General features: G+C 42.0%; 1 protein-coding gene across 4 annotated transcripts in view; it reads left to right on the top strand.

Moving 5' to 3' along the window:
• Positions 1-24961, top strand: part of LOC139546994 (histone deacetylase 4-like) — a 257932-nt gene that overhangs the window by 160410 nt on the left and 72561 nt on the right. For all 4 annotated transcript variants that reach the window (XM_071356019.1, XM_071356018.1, XM_071356017.1 and 1 more), the window contains 3 exons: positions 2109-2259; positions 8832-8952; positions 16391-16509. In XM_071356019.1, the coding sequence (XP_071212120.1) occupies positions 2109-2259; positions 8832-8952; positions 16391-16509 (391 nt within the window). The remainder of the gene's footprint in view (positions 1-2108; positions 2260-8831; positions 8953-16390; positions 16510-24961) is intronic.

Here is a 24961-nt window from a genome sequence, read left to right as displayed (position 1 = left end):
TGCTGTCCAACTCATCCAAAACCATCTCAATTGGGTTGAGGTCGGGTGATTGTGGAGGCCAGATCGTCTGATGCAGCAGTCCATCACTCTCCTTCTATGTCAAATAGCCCTAACACAGCCTGGAGGTGTGTTTGTGTCATTGACCTGTTGAAAAACAAATGATAGTCTCACTAAGCGCAAACCAGATGGGATGGCGTATCGCTGCAGAATGCTGTGGTAGCCATGCTGGTTAAGTGTGCCATGAATTCTTTATTTATTTATATAATGTCCATTGCTCGTGTTTCTTGGTCCAAGCGAGTCTCTTCTTCTTGTTATTGGTATCCTTTAGGAGTGATTTCTTTGCAGCAATTCAACCATGGCCTGATTCATGCAGTCTCCTCTGAACAGTTGATGTTGAGATGTGTCTTTTACTTGAACTCTGTGAAGCATTTATGTGGGCTGCAATTTCTGAGGCTGGTAACCCTAATGAAATTATCCTCTGCAGCAGAGGTAAATCTGGGTCTTCCTTTCCTGTGGCGGTCCTCATGAGAGCCAGTTTCATCATAGCGCTTGATGGTTTTTGCGACTGCACTTGAAGAAACTTTCAAAGTTCTTGAAATGTTACTGATTTACTGACCTTCATGTCTTAAAGTAATGATGGACTGTCGTTTTTCTTTGCTTATTTGAGCTGTTCTTGCCATAATATGGACTTTGTCTTTTACCAAATAGGGCTATCTTCTGTTTGCCACCCCTACCTTGTCACAACACTACTGATTGTCTCAAACGCATTAAGAAGGAAAGAAATGTTAATTGAAATGCATTCCAGGTGACTACCTCATGAAGCTGGTTGAGAGAATGCCAAGAGTGTGCAAAGCTATCATCAAGGCAAAGGGTGGCTACTTGAAGAATCTCAAATATAAAATATATTTTGATTTGTTAAACGCTTTTTTGGTTACTACATGATTCCATATGTGTTATTTCATAGTTTTGATGTCTTCACTATTATTCTACAATGTAAAAAATACAAAAAATAAAATCCCTTGACTGAGTAGTGTCCAAACCTTTGACTAGTACTGTAGATGACAATGGTGGTCATGTCAACTCGTTGTTTCCCCTAATCGCTATGACCGATTGGTTGTGCAGTCCGCTAACAGTTTGCTCATAGTTCAATAGTTGTGAGTTCTAATCCCACCTGGGGCAGATATATATTTTTTCACATCTTTTATTTACAATATTCATCCCGTGCCCACACACTTCTAATTCTGAAAAGTAAAAGCAGACATGTGAGAGGGGTCACCCTGGTAGTAGTTGTGGCCTTTATACATTACCTAAGACCATTTTGTGAGTTAATTTGACCATTGGAAAAAGAGCTACTGCGTAAATACTGCATTGCGGGTTGGATTGAATTGAGTCCCTAATCTTCATTTTCAGGGGGATTCTTTTTTTACACAATACTGCAATAAATTTGAGTCCACATAAAATAAATATGAATGTTAGCCCCATGGAGGATTTGAACTTACACCGCAAGTGGCTATAGATGTCAGGATCTCTGCACCCTAGAACTGTGTTGCTTGTGATGCACATACTTTTTATTATAAGAGCATGCCAGTGGACTTCTGTTATTAAGTATGATTTAGTGAGAAAGTGTTAGGGTCAGGTACAACTAAGTTTACCCACCCCCAAATAAATATTTATGAACAATTCCCTCCACTTACAACTTCTCACCCGAATGCAATTTTTGGAAATTTGAGTGTTTCCAAGCTGATATGAAATCTGTAGGGGGCACTTGCTGTTGAAATCTAGTGATATTGATGTCAGCCAGTGGTGTTAGATTTTTGCCATTGAAAAGAAGTGTGTCTGTGTGTGTGTGTGTGTTTAGAACCGTGTGTTTTTTGTTTATCTAGATGAGGTGATATCAGACAATCTGTGACCATGTCTCCCCCCTCTCTCCCTTCCGTCTCCCTCTTCTTCTCCCCCATGTCCCTCTGTATCTACTCCATCTCTCTCCCCAATCACTCTTCTCCTCCCTCTCCCCATTTCCTATGCAGTACCAGATGCCCTGTAGCAGTGCCATCAGCAGGCAGTTGTATCAACACCGTAGTAAAGTTTGTAGTAACGTTGTGTTGCAGCACCAGCAGGACCTCCTGGCTCTGAAGCATCAGCAGGAGCTGCTGGAGCACCAGAGGAAGATGGAGAGACACCGCCATGAGCAAGAGATAGAGAAGCATCAGAGGGAGCAGAAACTCCTACTGCTTAAGAACAAGGAGCGTTGCCAGGAGAGTGAGTGGCTCAGAATTACATCCTTTCCCCCCCCCCCCCTTTTTCTCCCCAATTTCGTGGTATTCAATTGGTAGTTACAGTCTTGTCCCATCCGCTGCAACTCCCGTACGGACTCGGGAGAGGCGAAGGTCGAGAGCCGTGCGTCCTCCGAAACACAACACGGACGAAGTATGGTAAACGGTTTCATCGCCAAAATCCCAAAGTATCCTTTTAAGTGCCGTAGTAAATTGCCTCCAGTCTCGTAAAAGTCAGCACGTAGGCCCCGAAATGTGATTTAAAATGTGTCTGTATTAGTAGTCATCATATTGTACTATGTGCCACCCCCCCCCCCCCCCCCACCTCGCGCGCTGCTTCACCGCTTGACATGTTAGTCACTTGTTGTCAGCTCTGTCTTATTCTCACTCATTGTGTTTCTCTTTGACACACACTTTTACAGACATATGCACACGCACACACTTGTTTTGCTCCCTTTTTACTCTTGCTCTTTTTTTCCACTCTTTCCATTTTCTCTCTCTCCATCTCTCTCTCCCCGTGTGGAGGATCCCCTCTGGGAAGTGTTAACGGTGTGATGGCGAGGTGGTAATTGAAGAGAGAGCTGTGAGAGAACGCACCTTGTGATACCTTGTTTAAAAAAATAACAAACACACCAACACACTAAAAAAGCCCATTTAACTGCCGCTGTCTCGGTGGAATTCCCTTGAAAGCATGTATTTTTCCCTCTATGGAATCTCTGTGTGACTCTGCTCTCTGTTCTGGGCCCAGTTTGCCGATAGCGATGGAACTTAGGCTTACGAGTGTTTTAACGCTGCATATTTCCTACGACGGCCGAAAGATGTAACACGCGTTTCCCAAAACACCATGCAGAGAGAATGGTCGGTCAGTGTGTCGCTGGAACATGTGTCGATACTGATAGGATTGAAGGAAAGGGAGCGCTGCTCTCGGATCAGCTTTCTCTGTTCAAATCTTTCCTGAACATTATAATTATTTCACAGTACTGACAAGGGATCAGCTCCTGGAGAGATACTACCACATACGGCTGCAAATATTGAGGCGGCCTATTCTAATGAAATAAAAATGCATTAAATCACTAATTTGGCACTACATTGCGCACATGTTAGGCTGCACATCATTAAATATATTGAGACAAATTAAATAGAGTAGCCTACAAGTAGCAAAATATAACTAAATTGATTGAACATGAAATGTATTTGAATATGATTGAAAAAGTCCTACAGTGCCTTCAGAAAGTATTCATACCCCTTGAATTATTCCACATTTTGTTGTTATAGGCTGAATTCAAAATGGATCAAATACAAACAATTCTCACCCATCTGCAAATTTTTTTTTTTTTACATTTGTGCTAATGTATTGAAAATTAAATACAGAAATACCTAATTTACATACGTATTCACACCCCTGAGTCAATACTTTGTAGAAGCACCTTTGGCAGCGATTACAGCTGTGAGTCTTTCTGGGTAAGTCTCTAAGAGCTTTCCACACCTGGATCGTGCAACATTTGCCCATTATTCTTTTCAAAATTCTTTAAGCGCTGTCAAATTGGTTGTTGAAAATTGCTAGGACAACCATTTTCAGGTCTTGCCATAGATTTTCAAGTAGATTTGAGTCAAATCTGTAACACTTCATAGAATTAAAAAGGTATTGTTGGATATTATTCATCCTAATCCTAATATTATTCATCCTTTTTACATGGACGATACATAATATAAGACAAGTACTGGAAACAAGAGAACACTATGACAATTCTGGGAAACCAGGCCTGGCAGTCATAGCAGACTTTGAAAAGGCCTTTGATAAAGTACGACTGGGATTTATATACAAATGCCTGGACTATTTTCATTGTGGAGAATCTCTTAAAGGTGTAGAAATAGTAAATAATGGCTACTTCTCAGAAAGTATTAAATTGTCAAGAGGAGTAAACAAGGTTATCCACTATGGCATATATACAGTGGGGAGAACAAGTATTTGATACACTGACAATTTTGCAGGTTTTCCTACTTACAAAGCATGTAGAGGTCTGTAATTTTTATCATACGTACACTTCAACTGTGAGAGAAGGAATCTAAAACAAAAATCCAGAAAATCACATTGTATGATTTTTAAGTAATTAATTAGCATTTTATTGCATGACATAAGTATTTGATACATCAGAAAAGCAGAACTGAATATTTGGTACAGAAACCTTAGTTTGCAATTACAGAGATCATACGTTTCCTGTAGTTCTTGACCAGGTTTGCACACACTGCAGCAGGGATTTTGGCCCACTCCTCCATACAGACCTTCTCCAGATCCTTCAGGTTTCGGGGCTGTCGCTGGGCAATACGGACTTTCGGCTCCCTCCAAAGATTTTCTATTGGGTTCAGGTCTGGAGACTGGCTAGGCCACTCCAGGACCTTGAGATGCTTCTTACGGAGCCACTCCTTAGTTGCCCTGGCTGTGTGTTTCGGGTCGTTGTCATGCTGGAAGACCCAGCCACGACCCATCTTCAATGCTCTTACTGAGGGAAGGAGGTTGTTGGTCAAGATCTCGCGATACATGGCCCCATCCATCCTCCCTTCAATACGGTGCAGTCGTCCTGTCCCCTTTGCAGAAAAGCATCCCCAAAGAATGATGTTTCCACCTCCATGCTTCACGGTTTGGATGGTGTTCTTGGGGTTGTACTCATCCTTCTATTCCTCCAAACACGGCGAGTGGAGTTTAGAGCAAAAAGCTCTATTTTTGTCTCATCAGACCACATGACCTTCTCCCATTCCTCCTCTGGATCATCCAGATGGTCATTGGCAAACTTCAGACGGGCCTGGACATGCGCTGGCTTGAGCAGGGGGACCTTGCGTGCGCTGCAGGATTTTAATCCATGACGGCGTAGTGTGTTACTAATGGTTTTCTTTGAGACTGTGGTCCCAGCTCTCTTCAGGTCATTGACCAGGTCCTGCCGTGTAGTTCTGGGCTGATCCCTCACATTCCGCATGATCATTGATGCCCCACGAGGTGAGATCTTGCATGGAGCCCCAGACCGAGGGTGATTGACCGTCATCTTGAACTTCTTCCATTTTCTAATAATTGTGCCAACAGTTGTTGCCTTCTCACCAAGCTGCTTGGCTATTGTCCTGTAGCCCATCCCAGCCTTGTACAGGTCTACAATTTATCCCTGATGTCCTTACACAGCTCTCTGGTCTTGGCCATTGTGGAGAGGTTGGAGTCTGTTTGATTGAGTGTGTGGACAGGTGTCTTTTATACAGGTAACGAGTTCAAACAGGTGCAGTTAATACAGGTAATGAGTGGAGAACAGGAGGGCTTCTTAAAGAAAAACTAACAGGTCTGTGAGAGCCGGAATTCTTACTGGTTGGTAGGTGATCAAATACTTATGTCATGCAATAAAATGCAAATTAATTACTTAAAAATCATACAATGTGATTTTCTGGATTTTTGTTTTAGATTCCGTCTCTCACAGTTGAAGTGTACCTATGATAAAAATGACAGACCTCTACATGCTTTGTAAGTAGGAAAACCTGCAAAATCGGCAGTGTATCAAATACTTGTTCTCCCCACTGTATGTATTATGGCAATCGAAATGTTAGCTATTCAATTCAGATCCAACTACAATATCCAGGGCTTAAAAAACAAAGGTGTCATTGTACGCTGTCGATTCATCTTTTCTTTTGCATCCGCAATGTGGATCCCTCCACAGCCTCATAGAGGATCTAGATAATTTTTTTACCTCCCTGGATGAAAAACATATTATATATTGGATCGCTAAAATATACAACTTTTACATTACCGTATAGTCTACCAATAAAATGGTCCAATGGTGAAGTAGACATACACTGTATTCATATCCCGAAAGAAAGAAATTATGTAACGTACTGTAATACGCAGGGAGTCAGGAAGCAGTTGCAGAAGGTGAGTTTAATAATGAAGCAAAGCAGATAAGAAGAAGAACATAAGAAGCGTAACTGCAAACAGTACTACCTAGTGACTGCTTTCTACCGAGGGCTAAATAAAGGGTGAGTAATCAAGGAGATAATGATGACCAGGTGTGCGTAATGATGGGGAGCAGGTGTGCGTAACGATTGTTGCCAGTGCCGGTAGTTAGTAGACCAGCGATGTCGAGCACTGGAGAGAGGGAGCGGGACTAGGCATGACAAATTATCTCACTACAATACATTTTTATAGAAGGAAAGCCAAATTAGATAAGATCTTGCTACCATGGAAAGGACGGCACCTTTCTATTTGTGGAAAAATCACCCTGAATAATTCTTTAGTCATATCACATTTTACCTATTTATTTATGGCCCTGCGTATACCTAATGACTTGTTTTATTGAACTTTGTTTGGAACGGCAAGCCAGACAAAATTAAACGGGCCAATGCATACAATGAATATGAATTAGGAGGGCAGAAATGATTAAATATTAAAGCACTGGACCTCTCACTAAAGGCTTCAGTCATACAAAATCTGAACTCCAATCTGGTTCTCTAGCAGATTAGTAAGAATGGCTCACCCAGTGTTCAAGAATGGCCCTTTTCCCTTCATTCAGAATACAATCTCTCACTTTCAGTTATTTGAAAATTAAATAATATACAAAATATAACTATTTTTAAAACAAGTTATAGAAAGCTGGTTACAATTTCAGTTTAATCCACCAGAAAAGACAGAACAAATATTACAACAAATATAAACAAATATTAAACTCAAATATACTAATTGATATAAAAAACATATTTATTATATATTTGAAATAATATATATATTTACAAGAAAATATATTTGGGGGATTGGAAATACTGCAGACAATTACATTAATAGAAGCCACAATCTATCTACAATATTAAAGCTGATCTACCCCCTAAAAAAACATACAACATAATAATTTAACTTGGCCACTTAGGAACATTCACTGTCTTTTAGTTTATTGTCCTGAAAGGTTAATTCATCTCCCAGTGACTGGGGGAAAGTAGACTGAACCAGGATTGAATCTAGGATTTTGACTTTTAGCTCCGTTACGGTTCTTTTTCATCCTGAAAAACTCCCCAGTCCTTAACGATTACAAGCATACCCATAACATGACGCAGCCACCAATATGCTTGAAAATATTAAAGTGGTACTCAGTAATGTGTTGTGTTGAATTTGCCCCAAACATAACACTTTGTATTCTGGACAAAAAGTTAATTTCTTTGCCACATGTTTTGTTTTGCAGTATTTAGTGCCTTGTTGTAAACACGATGCATGTTTTGGAATATTTTATTCTGTACAGGCTTCCTTCTTTTCACTCTGTCAATTAGGTTAGTATTGTGGAGTAACTACAATGTTGTTGATCCATCATCAGTTTTCTCCTATCACAGCCATTACACTCTGTATCTGTTTTAAAGTCCCCATTGGCCTCATGGTGAAATCCCTGGGGGGTTTTCTTCCTACAGTGTGTGTACTAACTGGATGTATTGATACACCATCCAGTGTCCAGGTGCCCTTCTTTGCGAGGCATTGGACAACCTCCCTGGTCTTTGTGGTTGAATCTGTGTTTGAAATTCACTGCTCGACTGAGGGACCTTACATATAAATTGTATGTTTGAGTTACAGAGATGAGGTAATCATTAAAAAATCATGTTAAACACTATTATTGCACACAAATGTTTACTCCTGAATTTATTAGGCTTGCCGTAACAAAGGGGTTGAATACTTATTGACTCAAGACATTTCAGCTTTTCATTTTTCATTCATCTATAAAATATTTGAAAACATAATTCCTCTTTGACATTATGGGATATTGTGTGTAGGCCAGTGACAAAAAAACAAAACACAACAAAATGTGGAAAAAGTCAATGAGTGTGAATACTTTCTGAAGGCACTGTATAATCTTTATATTTTAATAATGCAGTCATCTTTTCATGTGATGCATCATTTTATACTTCTCTTGTTTATATAAATTGCAAAGACATTGGCAACTTTGTATTTCTTCTAGTCAACTTTGTTCGGAAGTTATCGGTGGACGGATAAACCATGTGATTTTATGTTGAGCGGAGATCTTCTGTGTATAAAGTAACGCGGGAGGGCAAAAAAGGATCTAACGATGCAGTTAGCTGTTCTACAAGTGGTCTGAGGCAGGCGTTAGAGCAAAAGCGTTTTCAAGTGATACGTTAATAATGATGGTTTCGGGAAACAGCTCGGAGATTTAACGATGCTTCTACGAAGGTTCTAACGAAGAACATAGCCTTAAGATGCTTTTGGGAAACTGGGCCCTGTTCAGTCACTCCTTCAGGTTGCATTCTATAGTAGTATTTCACAGAATGATTCCGTGTTGTTTCATTTCTGTTCCCCCATTGGATTCAGTTTACTATTACTTTTAAATAATATAGAAAGACTATATTTTAACTAAATGTCATTGGGGCATGTAAAGATCTATATTCAAGTTTAATCCAACAGCAAGGAGGAACCACATCTGAAGCGGGAAACAGAATGATACGTGTTCCTCCAGGCTATTTTGAAGGTTGTATATGTAGTACTTGTCCTGTCATTTTGTAGTCCCTAATCCTTGGCTTCTCGCTCATCTCTCCCAGGTGCGGTGGCCAGCACAGAGGTCAAGATGAGGCTGCAGGAGTTTGTCCTGAACAAGAAGAAAGCCCTGGCCCAGCGCAGCCTCAACCACTGCATGTCTACTGACCCACGCTATTGGTACGGGTGAGTATCTTACCCACACCCCACACCCTTACTCTTACCCAACTATAGGTAATGTTTAACTTACTTCTGCTGGTGCAATGCGCCAAATGATGACATGTCAGAACTCTCTGTTCTTCATGGAAGCTGCATAGCGTCACTGCATAGCGTTTTTATTGTGTAACAAACAAGAAATTAGACCAAAAAAACAGAACATTTGAGCGCGCATACCTATTCACCCCCTCAAAAGTAAATACTTTGTAGAGACACATTTTGTAGCAATTACAGCTGCAAGTCTTTTGGGGTATGTCTCTGTAAGCTTGGCACATCTAGCCACTGTGATTTTTGCCCATTCTTCAAGGCAAAACTGCTCCAGCTCCTTCAAGTTGGGATGGGTTCCGCTGGTGTACAGCAATCTTTAAGTCATACCACAGATTCTCAATTGGATTGAGGTCTGGGCTTTGACTAGGCAATTCCAAGACATTTAAATGTTTCCCCTTAAACCACTCGAGTGTTGCTTTATCAGTATGCTTAGGGTCATTGTCCTGCTGGAAGGTGAACCTCCGTCCCAGTCTCAAATCTCTGGAAGACTGAAACAGGTTTCCCCTCAAGAATTTTCTTGTATTTAGCGCCATCAATCATTCCGTCAATTCTGAACAGTTTTCCAGTCCCTGCCAATTAAAAACATCCCCACAGCATGATGCTGCCACCACCATGCTTCACCGTGGGGATGGTGTTCTTTGGGTGATGGGAGGTGTTGGGTTTGTGCCAGACATAGCATTTTCCTTGATGGCCAAAAGCTACATTTTTGTCTTATCTGACCAGAGTAACTTATTCCATATGTGAATCTCCCACATGGCTTTTGGTGAACACCAAACGTGTTTGCTTATTTTTTTCTATAAGCAATGGCTTTTTTCTGGCCACTCTTCCGTAATGCCCAGCTCTGTGGAGTGTACGGCTTGAAGTGGTCCTATGGACAGATACTCCAATCTCAGCTGTGGAGCTTTGCAGCTCCTTCAGGGTTATCTTTGGTATCTTTGTTGCCTCTCTGATTAATGCCTTTCTTGCCTGGTCCGTGAGTTTTGGTGGGCGGCCCTCTCTTGGCAGGTTTGTTGTGGTGCCGTATTCTTTCCATTTCTTAATAATAGATTTAATGGTGCTCTGTGGGATGTTCAAAGTTTCTGATTTGTTTTATAACCCAACCCTGATCTGTACTTCTCCACAAGTTTGTCCCTGACCTGTTTGGAGAGCTCCTTGGTCTTCATGGTGCCGCTTGGTGGTGTTGCAGAATCTGGGGCCTTTCAGAACAGGTGTATATATACTGAGATCATGTGACAGATCATGTAACACTTAGATTGCACACAGGTGGACTTTATTTAACTAATTCTGTGCATTCTGAAGGTAATTGGTTGCACCAGATCTTATTTAGGGGCTTCATAGCAAAGGGGGTGAATACATATGCACGCACCACTTTTCCGTTTTTGAAATCATTTTTTTCATTTCACTTCACCAATTTGGACTATTTTGTGTATGTCCATTACATGAAATCCAAATAAAAATTCATTTCAATTACATGTTGATATGCAACAAAATAGGAAAAACGCCACGGGGTGGAATACTTTTGCAAGGCACTGTAAGCAGTAAAGTAATAGCTCCATCTCGCCTTCTGATACTAGGTAGAATTACCTCCATATTGCTTGCACCTTATGCAATCCACTCAGTTCTACACAAGTGTACAGGGGTTAAAGGCTAAAGCAGTGGTATTCAAAGTTGGGGTCACCCTAATGGGGCGTCAACATTTTTATTCCTTTTTTATTCACTTTTTGGTGGGGGTGGGGGGGGGGGGGGGGTAATTAAGATTACAAATGATTTTATGGGACAATATACAAACGTTTTTGAGAAAGATAAATTAGAATACAAAATATATAGAGTAATTGTTTTTATTGGTTTATTTGCATTTTGATAAGAAAGGAAAAGGGCTGTCTAGAGATGAAAATGTAATGATTTGAAGGTTATTTGTTGATGTAAAAATAGACATTTATCGATTTTATGGTTGTGTTATTAGATTTGGGGTGGGAAATTCTGGTGGAAAAAATGGGGTCCACGCTGAAAAAGATTGAATACCAGTGGGCTAAATGGTCTATTTAGGATTGGGTCTCACTGTCTGTGCCTCAGATCGAATCTACTATGCAGGACCACTCTCTCTCTCTACCTCTGCTCTCTCTCTTTCCCAATTTCTCTCATGCTCCCCTCCTCCCCCCTCTTTCTCTCTCCACCCCCTTCTCCACCCCTACCTATCCATCCCCACTCTCCCCTCTTCCCTCCTCTCTCCTCTCTCTCTGTTCTCTCTCTCTCACTTCTCCTCACGCAGACACGTAGCCCATCTCCCGGGACCTCTGCTGTCGCCTTCTGATATGGGGAAATGAGGAGGTGCACAGAAAGGGTTTTGAGAGGAACCACCCGATGAATATTAACACACTGGCACCACTCTATTTCTTTTTCTTTCTTTCTTTCTTTCTTTCTTTCTTTCTTTCTTTCTTTCTTTCTTTCTTTCTTTCTTTCTGTCTTTCTTTCTTTCTTTCTTTCTTTCTTTCTTTCACTACAGTAGTAGTGATGGTTTAAACTGGGGGTCCTTAATGGTGAAACTGCCACGTCCATTTTGGATATTACAACAACAAAGAAGTTACTGCAAACAGCCAACAGTTTTTGCACGCGCAATAGAACAGCAGAATATGTACTGCTTTTATTTTACCACGCTGCTTGACACACCTTACCTCCGTTTCATCCACAAAACAATAACAAAGGTACGTCTGACCTGACCTGTTCTGTTCACCGGACGTGCTACCTGTCCCAGACCTGCTCTTTTCAACTCTCTAGAGACAGCAGACTCTGAATGATTGGCTATGAAAAGCCAATTGACATTTACTCCTGAGGTGCTGACCTGTTGCACCCTCTACATCCACTGTGATTATTATTATTTGACCCTGCTGGTCATCTATGAACATTTGAACATCTTGGCCATGTTCTGTTATAATCTCCACCCGGCACAGCCAGAAGAGGACTGGCCACCCCTCATAGCCTGGTTCCTCTCTAGGTTTCTTCCTAGGTTCCGGCCTTTCTAGGGAGTTTTTCCTAGCCACCGTGCTTCTACACCTGTATTGCTTGCTGTTTGGGGTTTTAGGCTGGTTTTCTGTACAGCACTTTGAGATATCAGCTGATGTAAGAAGGGCTTTATAAATACACTTGATTGATTGATACTGGGGTGGACAGTGGCGCTGTTTCCCCTAATGCGGATTAAATCTTTAAGGTCCTCGGAGAGAAGTTTAACTCCCCATTGGTGGTCTTCCTTGTCAAAGTTATTGAGCATTAGTGAGGCTGGGGCTAGTTATCTTAACAGTTTTACAGGGGTTTTACTTAGTTTTGTTTACTCTTTACTTGTTTGTTTCCCCACCTCCCCAAAAAAAAGACCACTGACAGCAGCCACATAAAACGAGCCCTCTAAGACAACATCGACCACCAGATATTTTATATATCAAAACATGTATATATTCTGACAGCTACGGCAGCATTTTTATAATTGCCACATGAGCCAAAGACATGTCAGCCATGAAACCTAGACGGGCTCGCTGTGTATCTGAGATGGAGGGGAAAACCAGACAGAACAATTCAGTGGGCTGCGAAGATGACAGCTGACCTCAAATGGCCCCAGCCAGAGGAAACATCAATGATATTCTCTCTTAGCTATTAACTGAGAAACATGAAGCCCTCGTCATGCTTTACTGTAACACAGTGGAACATAATGGCAGTTAAGGAAGACGGACACAGAGACAGACGGGTACACACTGTTCAATGGTAGCTGAGGATAGACGGATACGCAGTAACAGAGATCGGCAGACAGACAGACGCCTGTTTCTCCCTCACACTACTGAAGCCACATCAACTGGCAGGCACCATTGCTACCCAGTCAGACAGAGTAGCATGGACAGACGGGCAGCATCAGCAGATCGTTCGCACACCAGCAGGTCCTTGCAATAGTAGTAGCTTTTATGGCTCCATCAGATCTGTATCCGCTCGTTGCTGTGTCAGCGGGTTTGTTTACCAACACAGGGATTCGCACCCCTTCAGGCTGGGCATATGCATTGTAGGTAATCTGAGATGGCATTCAAAGTGTCGGGCCATAAATAAAAAGGTCTGCCTGAGAGGAGGTTGTGTGTGGTGGGGAGTGAACTGTGTGTCCGGTGTTTGTGGTAACGCTCATGCGCCTGTGTGTGTGTGTGTGTGTGTGTGTGTGTGTGTGTGTGTGTGTGTGTGTGTGTGTGTGTGTGTGTGTGTGTGTGTGTGCGTGCGTGCGTGCGTGCGTGCGTGCGTGCGTGCGTGCGTGCGTGCGTGCGTGCGTGCGTGCGTGCGTGCGTGCGTATTTATTAGGGATTGTTGGAAAAATGACTTGTGTCATGCACAAAGTAGATGTCCTAATCGACTTGCCAAAACTATAGTTTGTTAACAGTAAATTTGCGGAGTGGTTGAAAAACGAGTTTTAATGACTCCAACCTAAGTGTATGTAAACTTCAACTGTATATACAATATGTTTTTTTTTTAACTAGGCAAGTCAGTTAACACATTCTTATTTACAACGATAGCCTAGGAACAGTGGGTTAACTGCCTTGTTCAGGGGCAGAAAGACATAATTTTACCATATCAGCTCAGGGATTCGATCTAACAACCTTTCTGGTTACTAGCCCAACACTCTAACCACTAGGCTACCTGCTGTTTGATACCACAATGCATGCGTATGCCTGTGTCTGTACCTTTGTGTGTGTCTCTTCATAGTCCCCGTTGTTCCATAAGATGTATGTTTACCTGTTTTTTAAATCTGCTTCTACTGCTTGCATCAGTTACCTGATGTAGAATAGCGTCTCATGTAGTCATGACTCTATGTAGTACTGTGCGCCTCTCATAGTCTATTCTGGACTTAGGGACTGTGAAGAGACCTCTGGTGGCATTTCTTGTCGGGTATGCATGGGTGTCTGAGCTGTGTGCAAGTATTTTAAACAGACAGCTAGGTACATTAAGCTTGTCAACACCTCTTACAAAAACAAATACTGATAAAGTCAATCTCTCTTCAACTTTGAGCCATGAGAAATTGACATGCATGTCATTAATGTTAGCTCTCCGTGTACTTTTAAGGGCCAGCCGTGCTGCCCGGTTCTGAGCCAACTGCAATTTTCCAAAGTCCCTCTTTGTGGCACCTGACCACGCTACTGAAGTAGTCTAGGTGCAACAAAACTAGGGCCTGTAGGACCTGCCTTGTTGATATTGTTGTTAAGAAGGCAGAGCAGCGCTTTATTATGGACAGACTTCTCCCCATCTTAGCTACTGTTGTATCAATATGTTTTGACCATGACAGCTTACAATCCAGGGTTACTCCAAGCAGTTTAGTCACCTCAACTTGCTCAATTTCAACATTATTCATTACGAGATGTAGTTGAGGTTTAGGGTTTAGTGAATGATTTGTCCCAAATACAATGCTTTTAGGACTAACTTATTCATTGCTACCCATTCCGAAACTAACTGCAGCTCTTTCTTTGTTAAGTCATTTCAGTTGCTGTAGTAGCTGACGTTTTATAGTGTTGAGTCATCTGCATACATATACACACTGGCTTTACTCAAAGCCAGTGGCATGTCGTTAGTAAAGATTTTAAAAAGTAAGGGGCCTAAACAGCTACCCTGGGGAATTCCTGATTCTACCTGGTTTATGCTTGAGAGGCTTCCATTAAAGAACACCCTCTGTGTTCTGTTAGACAAGTAACTCTTTATCCACATTATAGCAGGGGGTGTAAAGCCATAACACATGTTTTTCCAGCAGCAGACTATGATCGATAATGTTAAAAGCTGCACTGAAGTCTAACAAGACAGCCTCCACAATCATTTTATCATCAATTTCTCTCAGCCAATCATCAGTCAGTAAGTTCTGTGCTTGTTGAGTGTCATTCCCTATAAGCGTGCTGAAAGTCTGTTGTCAATTTGTTTACTGTGAAATAGCATTGTATCTGGACAAACACCATTTTTTACAGAAGTTTACTAAGGGTTGGTAACAGGCTGATTGGTCGGCTATTTGAGCTATTAAAGGGGGATTTACTATTCTTGCGTTAGCGGAATAACTTTAGCTTCCCTCCAGGCATCAAAGGTATTATCTAGGTGAGTTTCAGAGATATGCCTTGGGGACCGAGATGTTTCTCACCATAGAGCTGCCTATGATGACAGCTGGCGATGTTGAATGGTTCGATCTCTCAGGTAGCCTCACGATCTGATAAGGGTGGGAACTCAGAGGATCTGAACCCGAGGTAGAAGCCACTGGAGAGGGAGACAGAACAGAGGACGAAGATGCAGGTACCTCGGGATCCGATGTCGAATGGGAAGCCCCTAAGGAAGAAGGCGCCGGAACCTCTGGATCCAGGGCGGCAAAGCCGTTTCTGGTCTGTGTCAGGTCCGGGCTTAACAACTCCAAGGAGACCCACGTTGCCAGAGGACGCTTTCTTTGACTTCCACGGCGAGTGATGTATCTCCATGGCTGGTTGGTTGGGTCGAGAACAGCTCCATTCTCCAGGGAAGGGGGAGACCCCTTCAGGGATGGATCCCGGCTGAGCACCGGCCAGTCGGCTGTGGAGAGCCGACTCGGCGGCGACACTTCCACCAGACCAGAGCGGCGTCTGGCTACTGGGGTGGAAGAAAAAGTAGGTGGGCGTGGATTCCCGAGTAGCTTTTGTAAGTTTGCTACCTGCTTGCTAAGAGTATTCCTCCGCACTCAAGCAGTTGCTACATTGAAAGTCAGCGCGGTCCACATTGTCCCGGAACAAAGCAAAGTAAACACAGTTCCTGCAGTGCTGAAAACATTCAATAGCAACCTCCATTTGAGAACGCCGAGCCAGGTATGCTAGCTGGGCTTCCATGTCCCTCCCCCTATGAGGAATCTTGCAGGATCCGGGGAGAGATAGCAGCGCTCGCAGCGACTAAGCCCAAAAGAGCCTTAGCATCCCAAAAATAAAATATGACAAAATGTACAAGGAAACACTGTCAACTTTACAAAAACAATAAACCGTTCAGCTTTCAGCCCTCAACAACAAACATACGTCGCCCTTAGATGACGTCATACTAGTTATTCATGCATGTGTAACCTTTCAAATATGGACCAATTGTGCCTTAATGCTTCTTGAAGGACAGATGTTACAAATTTACGATTACAAGAAATCATTGAAAAGCTGAATTTAGATTTTACCACATCTTATTGCATGTTGGTGATTATCCATCATACTGTGTACAATCTCCAGATGTATTTATCTACAATGGGGGAATACGTTCAGTTTACTTCCAATAACCAGGCGTCCTCTACCTTGCAAGTGAGGTCAGCTCCCTTTGAAGGACCCAAATGAAATATTGTAAATGTATATTTGTCTCCCCTATGTAGGAAGACCCAGCACAGCTCCCTGGACCAGAGCTCCCCTCCCCAGACAGGGATGTCCACTTACAACCACGCCATCCTGGGGATGTACGACCCCAAAGACAACTTCCCTCTCCGCAAGACAGGTAGGCCTGCTCCACCTTACCCCTGAACCCTAACCCCTAACCTCTTTTCACTTTGGAGTACACTATCAATGTGTTTTTTTGCTTTCCTTGACTGTCTTTGAAGCTCTTTTTGAAAGCTCTTCCCTTTCCAACTTCCTCTTTCCACATTAAAACTAATCGAACAGTTAGTTAGATTAAGTAAAAGTGAATAAGTGAATAGGTGTAAGCAATTTGGTGACAACTCCATTTGGCCTACTCCAACATATTGCCTTCACAAATCCAGGCTTTTTCAGATCAGCAAGAGGAAATGGGGCCAAAGTATTGAGCCAAAACATTTAAAGTAGATGTAGCCAACTGTGTTACTTTGTGCCAGTTGTCATGGGTGACACAACTGTTGCCACCAGTGACGCAGTGCAGGCCGATTTGTCACCAGGTCCCAGCAGTCTTTGCTTCTGGATCATTAGCAGTGTCGTGTGTAGAGCATGGTAGTGTTGGGGCAGATTACAGATGATAGTGGGGTAGATTATCAATCCCAGTTACTACTATGATCACTATCTTGACATTCAAGAGTTCTTCGTGACTGGTTAATTTAAGGAGAGTATCTCAGCATTTCTGCTGCTTTCTTATTTCCTTTCTTTATTTATAAGGGTTTCCGTTGTTAAGATGATGTATTTTATCCAAGAGATGTGGTTCAAGAGAGCAGCAAGGTTATACAAATCATTACCAACATGAGAACAATGTTGACATGAGAAACATAAGAAAACAAACCAACTAAAATAAGCAGGCTGTCTATGAAACATACAGAGTCTGATACCAAGCAGTTCTGGTTGGAGAGTACCCATTTCAAATCCTTTGAGAAACTCTACTACCGCTGTGGGGGCTAGGCAGTGATTATTCAGTTAGCGTCTGGGCTCGTTTGTACACGTCTGTCCCTGCTCATCCAGCTGGAGATCAACCTCAGTGTACTCTGGAGCACCGACAGCCCTGCCGCCTGTGGGGATGTGGACAGGAATGTGTTATCCCGGCGACGAGTGGGAATGTTATGACAGGAACAGGAGAGGGCCCAGGATTGAGCCTTGCTAGACACCTAAAGAGGCGGTAAAAAAAATAAAAATGGACAGACAGACTTGGGTCTGGAAATGTTTAAGATTTGCTACTGTATACCTTGCGCTGTTCACTTGGGGATAACTGCTGTACATCCACATTTGAAATACTTAATTTGAATCCACAAATACTTTGCAAAAGGATACAAACATTGAAAAGGTGATAGATGCTCTATAGTGCGATTAGTGCGTAGCACCTCAGCTCAGGTACCAGGCTTGTAATATAATTGTGTGTTAAAGGTATACATTAAAACTACCATATGCATACTCCACATATCTCACCCCCCCTCCTTCCTAATTAAAGTCCATCTCCTCATATCACCTCTCCACATTATAGTCAGGGTGTGCTTTACACACCCTCCACATTCATTCCCATTCCACACTCTCCACACCAGCACCCCAGTCCACACCACCCCCTCGTCTGTATTCTTTATCAGCTGTTTAGCCAAGCACTGAGACCTTATTGTCCTCACTGGGCTCTGCATGGTTTATATCTGTATTCCGCTGTTATTAAACCACTCACGGGTGAAGACTGCAGTGCGTGTCATTTCCCCTTTTGCGGCGCCACTTCTCTCCGCTCTGCCGGGCGGGCTCCTATCACGGCCATCGTAACTGCGGTGGCTGCACATTTTAATACTGTCGCGAGGAGGCTTTGTCTGTCTTTAATGTCAGAGGGAAAATGTCACACTTCTCATCCGTGTCTCTTCCGCTCCCTCGTATCATATCTCTAATATGGAACATGGGGATCTAAAATCCCCCCACTGTATTTTGAAGGTCTTCACTTAGTGGTAGTGTCGGCAGTAATTGACAAGCAGTGCCTATACAACTGACTAGCTTTTGAGATATTAATTTTGTTACAGTAGATATTTGACCACAATATATTGGACATAGAAATATGAATATTTTTACATTGATAACAAACAGTCATGTCTGTATATTGGAATAATAGTTACTTTGAACCAGTTTGGGATATTTGAAACTATTTATGGTTTTGATTCAGATTTGGTTGAAACAGATCTTGCAAGTTGCACATTTACCTAATGCATTCAGATGGCTTTTATTCGATTTTTTTTGTATTGTATTTGCAGGCCGCTTGTTTTCAGTTTGATGCAAGCAATCAAACCGAAAACAGTCTGGTGTCGTGTTCTTTTGTTCACCGTCGATTTGAAGATATAAGGGACAGGAAAAGAACCTAACGAGGAATAGACAAAGCACCGAAGAGGTCTCCTTTATGTACACTCACTGAAATTAGCGTAGCATTAGCATCTCCATGTTCATCAAATAGACAATCTTCATGGTAGTGAAGCTCATTCAGGCCTCAAACCATACACCTAATCACAGCCCATTCACAATGTGAAGTGGAGCCTCTTCAGTTTCCTGGATTATCTCCATTTGACTCACTCGATTGTGTCTGTAGTAGTATGAAGACTGGACTCTCTCCGTCCCTGGAGCAATGTTATTTTCCAAAATGTTTGTGGAGAAACCAAAGTGTATTTTTGTGTGTGGATATTTTAAGGCCACGTTTCATGGCTGTATCAATGAGAACGTTTCATTAGCACTGAGGAAATGAGAAACCACAGCGAGAATCCACATTTTGAGCACAGTGTAGTTTAAATTCACAGATGGTTATATTGTTTGTTATTTTCTGTGCCTCTGAGGTTGATTCCAATAGATGCACATTTCTCAGAATCTTGTCGATGAGTTCCAGCAAAACCTATATGGATTCTCTTAAATCTCTACACTCTAGTCCTTTTATTAAATCCAAAATTGAATTAACTTTCCTAGATGTATTCAGTAACCTGCACAGGGCTGTCATTCTTCAAATCCGCTGAACATATGATTAATATGTTTTGTATTAGCGAACCTGTAAGTACATTTTTGTTGTTGTACTTTTACCCATTTTTCTCCCCAATTTCGTGATATCCAATTGGTAGTTACAGTCTTGTCCCATCGCTGCAACTCCCCTACGGACTCGGGAGAGGCAAAGGTCGAGAGCCATGCGTCCTCCGAAACACAACCCTGCCAAGTCGCACTGCTTCTTGACACACTGCTCGCTTAACCCGGAAGCCAGCCGCACCAATGTGTCGGAGGAAACACCGTCCAGCTGGCGACCGAAGTCAGCTTGCAGCTGCCCGTCCGACCACAAGTAGTCGCTAGAGCGCGATGGGACAAGGAAATCCCGGCCGGCCAAACCCTCGCCCTAACCAGGACAACGCTGGGCTAATTGTGCGCTGCCTCATTGGTCTCTCGGTCACAGCCTGGTATCGAACCAAGGGATGTAGTGACACCTCAAACATTGAGATGCCGTGCCTTCGACCACTGCACCACTTGGGAGGTGAGAACCTGTAACTTCTGAGTCTATCTAAAATATTTACTTTTAAATATCAGAATTTCAGTATACAGTCAATGGAGAAGTATTGAGCAGGAGCTTAGCATTTTGATACCGTTTAATTTGTTTACTGTAAATCGTCTCTAGCAGCGATTTCATCTCCTCACTTTTCTGTGTTTCATTCAAGCAAAGTGCTACATAATGTTTGGGAGTGAACGCATCAGTAGCCAATACGGCGAAGTGTCAATACTAGCTAGCAGGACTTCCCCTCACTCAATTTCAGAAATAAAGGGTAACAGGAGGAAGTGACAGAGAGGATGGGAAAGGGAGGGAGAGGGTTAGGGTTAGAAATTGAGATTAGGTGAGACAGAGAGAGAGATAGAGAGAGATTGAGGGAGGGAACAAGATGGAGGCGAGAATTAAAAAGTGAGGGAGGTGAGAGAGAGAGAGGGAGCGAAAAAACGAATGTACTGGAGTCAGCAGACAGTGCAGTTGGGCCCCTGCAGTGGGTTGTTTGGCGTGGCCACACTAACACCCTTCAAAGTCACCACGTCCCTGGTGAACCCCAACGGGCTCCTCCAGTCAGACAGGCCATAAGCCCCTGGTTCTGCCTGCATCAACACTTTAGCCCCGCCATCTCTCCTCTGAGCGTGAGAGAACAGAGAAAACCCTGGCACGGGCACAAACCTCCATCTACCCACTCCACCCACCCATCCATCCCCGACTCAGCCCTGTCTCCACTCCTGGCTACCAGCCACGTCCTTTGGCTCAGGCCCTTTGGGTATGCTTGAGCCACTCGGCCACACTGCAAATAAAGCTCAGCACTGAAGGCCCAATGGCAAATTTTACGCCTCTCTTATTTTATGTCTCTCTTTCCATGCAACTTTAGTGGGTGTATTATTTATTCAGCAGTGTTGCAGGGTTTTACCTGTGTGACATGCATTTTATGTGGTGGCTGTTCTAGACTGATTTTTACTAAAGCGTGACAGGAAAGATGTGAAGGCTAATGCAGCATTTGCAGACTAGTGTGTCGATGCTTCTGTAGCTTGACCCACATCCACCTGTCTTCACTTACAAAGCAACTAGTGCGTCGTGCGTCAGGTAATGAGATCATACGACCAAGATCATTAAAAATGAGAATCGTCCTCCAGTTATCTTCCACTTTCTAACAAAGTTTCCAATGTACAGTTGAAGTCGGAAGTTAACATACACTTAAGGTTGGAGTCACTTCTTAGAGCTAGGGTCTATTTTCCTGAATTTCCGCCTGACTGATGTAACCAAAGTAAACTGCCTGTTACTCAGGCCCAAAAGCCAGGATATGCATATAATTGATAGCATTGGATAGAAAACACTTTGAAGTTTCTAGAACTGTTACAATAATGTCTGAGACTATAACACAATTGATATGGCAGGCAAAATTACAAAGAAAAACCACCCGGAATTATATTTCTTTAGGTCCCAGGCTCTTGTAATGGAAAGCTATGGGTCCTATGTAATTCCAGCTCCCAGATTGCAATTCCTATGGCTTCCACAAGATGTCAACAGTCTTTGTTCACTGTTTCAGGCTTGTTTCTTCAAAAACTAGCAAGAATCTGAAGTTTTTGTAGGAAGAGTCCCGGTACAATATCCGTCTGTTCGCGCGCCACGAAGAGGACGCACACTTACTAGTTTTACCTTTCTATTAAACATACTTCTTTCCATATGAAATATTATAGTTTATTTACATTTTAGGATACCTGAGGATTAAATAGAAATGTAGTTTGACTTGTTTAAACAAAGTTTAACGGTAGCTTTTTGGACTCCCTTGTCTGCATGTTGAACGAGTGGATTACTGAAATCGATGGCACCAACTAAACTGACTTTTTGGGATATAAAGAATAATTTTATTTAACAAAACGACCATTCATGTTGTAGCTGGGACCATTGGGATTGCAAACAGAGGAACCTTTTCAAAAGTAAGTAACTTGTTTAATCGCTATTTGTGATTTTACGAAGCCTGTGGTGGTTGAATAATATGTTGTTGTGGGGCGCCGTCCTCAAACAATAGCATGATATGCTTTCGCTGTAAAGCCTATTGTAAATCAGACAACACAGTTAGATTAACAAGAAGTTAAGCTTTTAAAGGATATAAGATACTTGTATGTTCATGAATGTTTAATATTACGATTATCTATTTGAATTGCGCGCCCTCCAATTTTACCGGATGTTGTCGACACTCCACAAATTTCTTGTTAACAAACTATAGTTTTGTCAAGTCGGTTAGGACATCTACTTTGTGCATGACACAAGTAATTTTTCCAACAATTGTTTTACAGACAGATTATTTCACGTATAATTCACTGTATCACAATTCCAGTGGGTCAGAAGTTTACATACACTAAGTTGACTGTGCCTTTAAACAGCTTGGAAAATTCCAGAAAATGTCATGGCTTTAGAAGCTTCTGATAGACTAATTGACATCATTTCAGTCAATTGGAGATGTATCTGTGGATGTATTTCAAGGCCTACCTTCAAACTCAGTGCCTCTTCGCTTGACATCATGGGAAAATCAAAAGAAATCAGCCAAAACCTCAGCCAAAAAAAAGGTAAATCAAATCATAAGTTTATTTGTCACGTGCGCCGAATACAATGGATGTAGACCTTACAGTGAAATGCTTACTGACAGGCTCTAACCAATAGTGCAAAAAGGTATTAGGTGAACAATGGGTAGGTAAAGAAATAAAACAACAATAAAAAGACAGCCTATATGCAGTAGCGAGGCTATAAAAGTAGTGAGGCTACATACAGACACTGGTCAGTCAGGCTGATGGAGGTAGTATGTACATGTAGATATGGTTAAAGTGACTATGCATATATGATGAACAGAGAGTAGCAGTAGCGTAAAAGAGGGGTTGGCGGGTGGACAATGACACTAAGCATACTTCCAAAGTTGTGGCAAAATGGCTTAAGGACAACAAAGTCAAGGTATCACAAAGCCCTGACCTCAATCCTATAGAAAATGTGTGGGCAGAACTGAAAAGGCGTGTGCGAGCAATTAGGCCTACAAACCTGACTCAGTTACACCAGCTCTGTCAGGAGGAATGGGCCAAAATTCACCCAACTTATTCTGGGAAGCTTGTGGAAGGCTACCCGAAATGTTTGACCCAAGTTAAACAATTTAAAGGCAATGCTACCAAATACTAATTGAGTGTATGTAAACTTCTGACCCACTGGGAATGTGATGAAAGAAATAAAAGCTGAAATAAATCCTTCTCTACTATTATTCTGACATTTCACATTCTTAAAATAAAGTGGTGATCCTAACTGACCTAAGACAGGGAATTTTTACTAGGATTAAATGTCAGGAATTGTGAAAAACTGAGTTTAAATGTATTTGGCTAAGGTGTATGTAAACTTCCGACTTCAACTGTACCTTCTTTAATACTCCTATACGACATCTTGAATCCCCCTCTTGCACCTTCTCACGAAATCCTATAATACAGTATCTGCCAACAAAACCACAAATAAACACTGTATCCATCTGTGGCCAGTTTACTTCAAGATAGCTTTGTGGATACAGGTAGTCTGCACCACCTTATTGTCAACTACTTCAGACTATTGTTCGCTTGGTCAGCCATTTTGGGAGAGTCAGGCAAATTTTCACTGGATTGGATTATAATTTGTCCGAGGAATTGCATCTTTGAATGTGTTCCCATACACTCCAGCTGCTAATGCATGGCGTTCATGACCGGGCCGCCCCTGATCCTGTTAACAAAGACTTTTGGACAAGTGCCCTCCACCGCTCTTTTTTTTTTGATAATCAAGTTTAATAAGTTCAACCACAAGTTCAGCCCCTCAAATTGAAAGTGCACTTTTAAGAAGTGCTTATTCATTATACAACCCCACACACTCAAAGTCGTTGCTCTTCCCAAATGGGCCAGATGTATTCTCTGGCTGCACCTCGTTTTAAGTGCATTAAGACAGGTACATTTTAAACTCTTCTCCCTTTTTTTCATATTCAAGGAGTTGAAGGGAAAGGGCAGGAAAACAAACAACAAACATTCCCTGACCAAATATCCACTGACTGCTATTATGAGTATGTGTTAAGTATATGTTGTTCTCCAAATCGCGTAAAAATGTATCTGATCATTTATGCATATGTTATTGGATGGTGCCCTCATTGATCATGTCCCCGCGTATAAATATCTAGGTATCTGGATTGACGAATAGCTATCTTTCAAAAAAGTATGTTGATGAGTTAGTTAAGAAATTAAGAATTAAAATGGTGTTCTCTTAGGAATAGGTCATGCCTTTCATTAAATAGCAGAAAACAAATTATTCAGTCGACATTCATACCGGTTATAAACTATGGCAATATTGTCTATATGAATGCAGCTGCGACTTTATTGAAGCTATTGGACACAGTTTATCATAGAGCACTATGCTTTATTACTGGCTACAGGTTTGGTACACATCACTGCGTTCTGTATCAGAAAGTAGTCATTGCCCTCTTTGAAGTCTCGTAGATCGATGCATTGCAACTTCCACCGTATCTTACTTTATTTTTTAACTTAGACATACAAGATATCAGATCTGGTCTCCACTGAGTTAGGTAAATCTGCTTTTAGTTTTTTTTGCACCTTACTTGTGGAATGATCTCCAAGGCTCTCTAAATTTGGATGAATTGGTTCCACTAGGGCAATTCAAAAGGCTGATTGAGGACCTTTTTACTGAACGATGTTTGTTTTCTATGATTTGTGTTTTGCTTTTCATGTATTGATGTGAATACTGATGTGAATTTTGATGTGTATTGATGTGTATACAGGGCACATCTGTGAAAGAGACCTTGGTCTCAGCATGACCCTGTTCAATAAAGCATTTTAATAAAAATAAAGCCAAGAGAGTCCCATGGGCCTTGCCCGACTTGACACAGACGTGGCATTGAGTCCTACGCTAATGAACGTAGCGTGCCTTCTCTTGCCGGACCCATTTCACACAAGGTCACGGGCCAAGCCAAAGGGTCAACTGGTTTGGTCTGGATTAATTGAAGTGAAGGGAGAGA

This window comes from Salvelinus alpinus, chromosome 20 (genome assembly GCF_045679555.1).
Source record: "Salvelinus alpinus chromosome 20, SLU_Salpinus.1, whole genome shotgun sequence".
Taxonomy (NCBI): Eukaryota; Metazoa; Chordata; class Actinopteri; order Salmoniformes; family Salmonidae; genus Salvelinus; species Salvelinus alpinus.
This window is presented reverse-complemented; position numbering and strand designations above follow the sequence as displayed.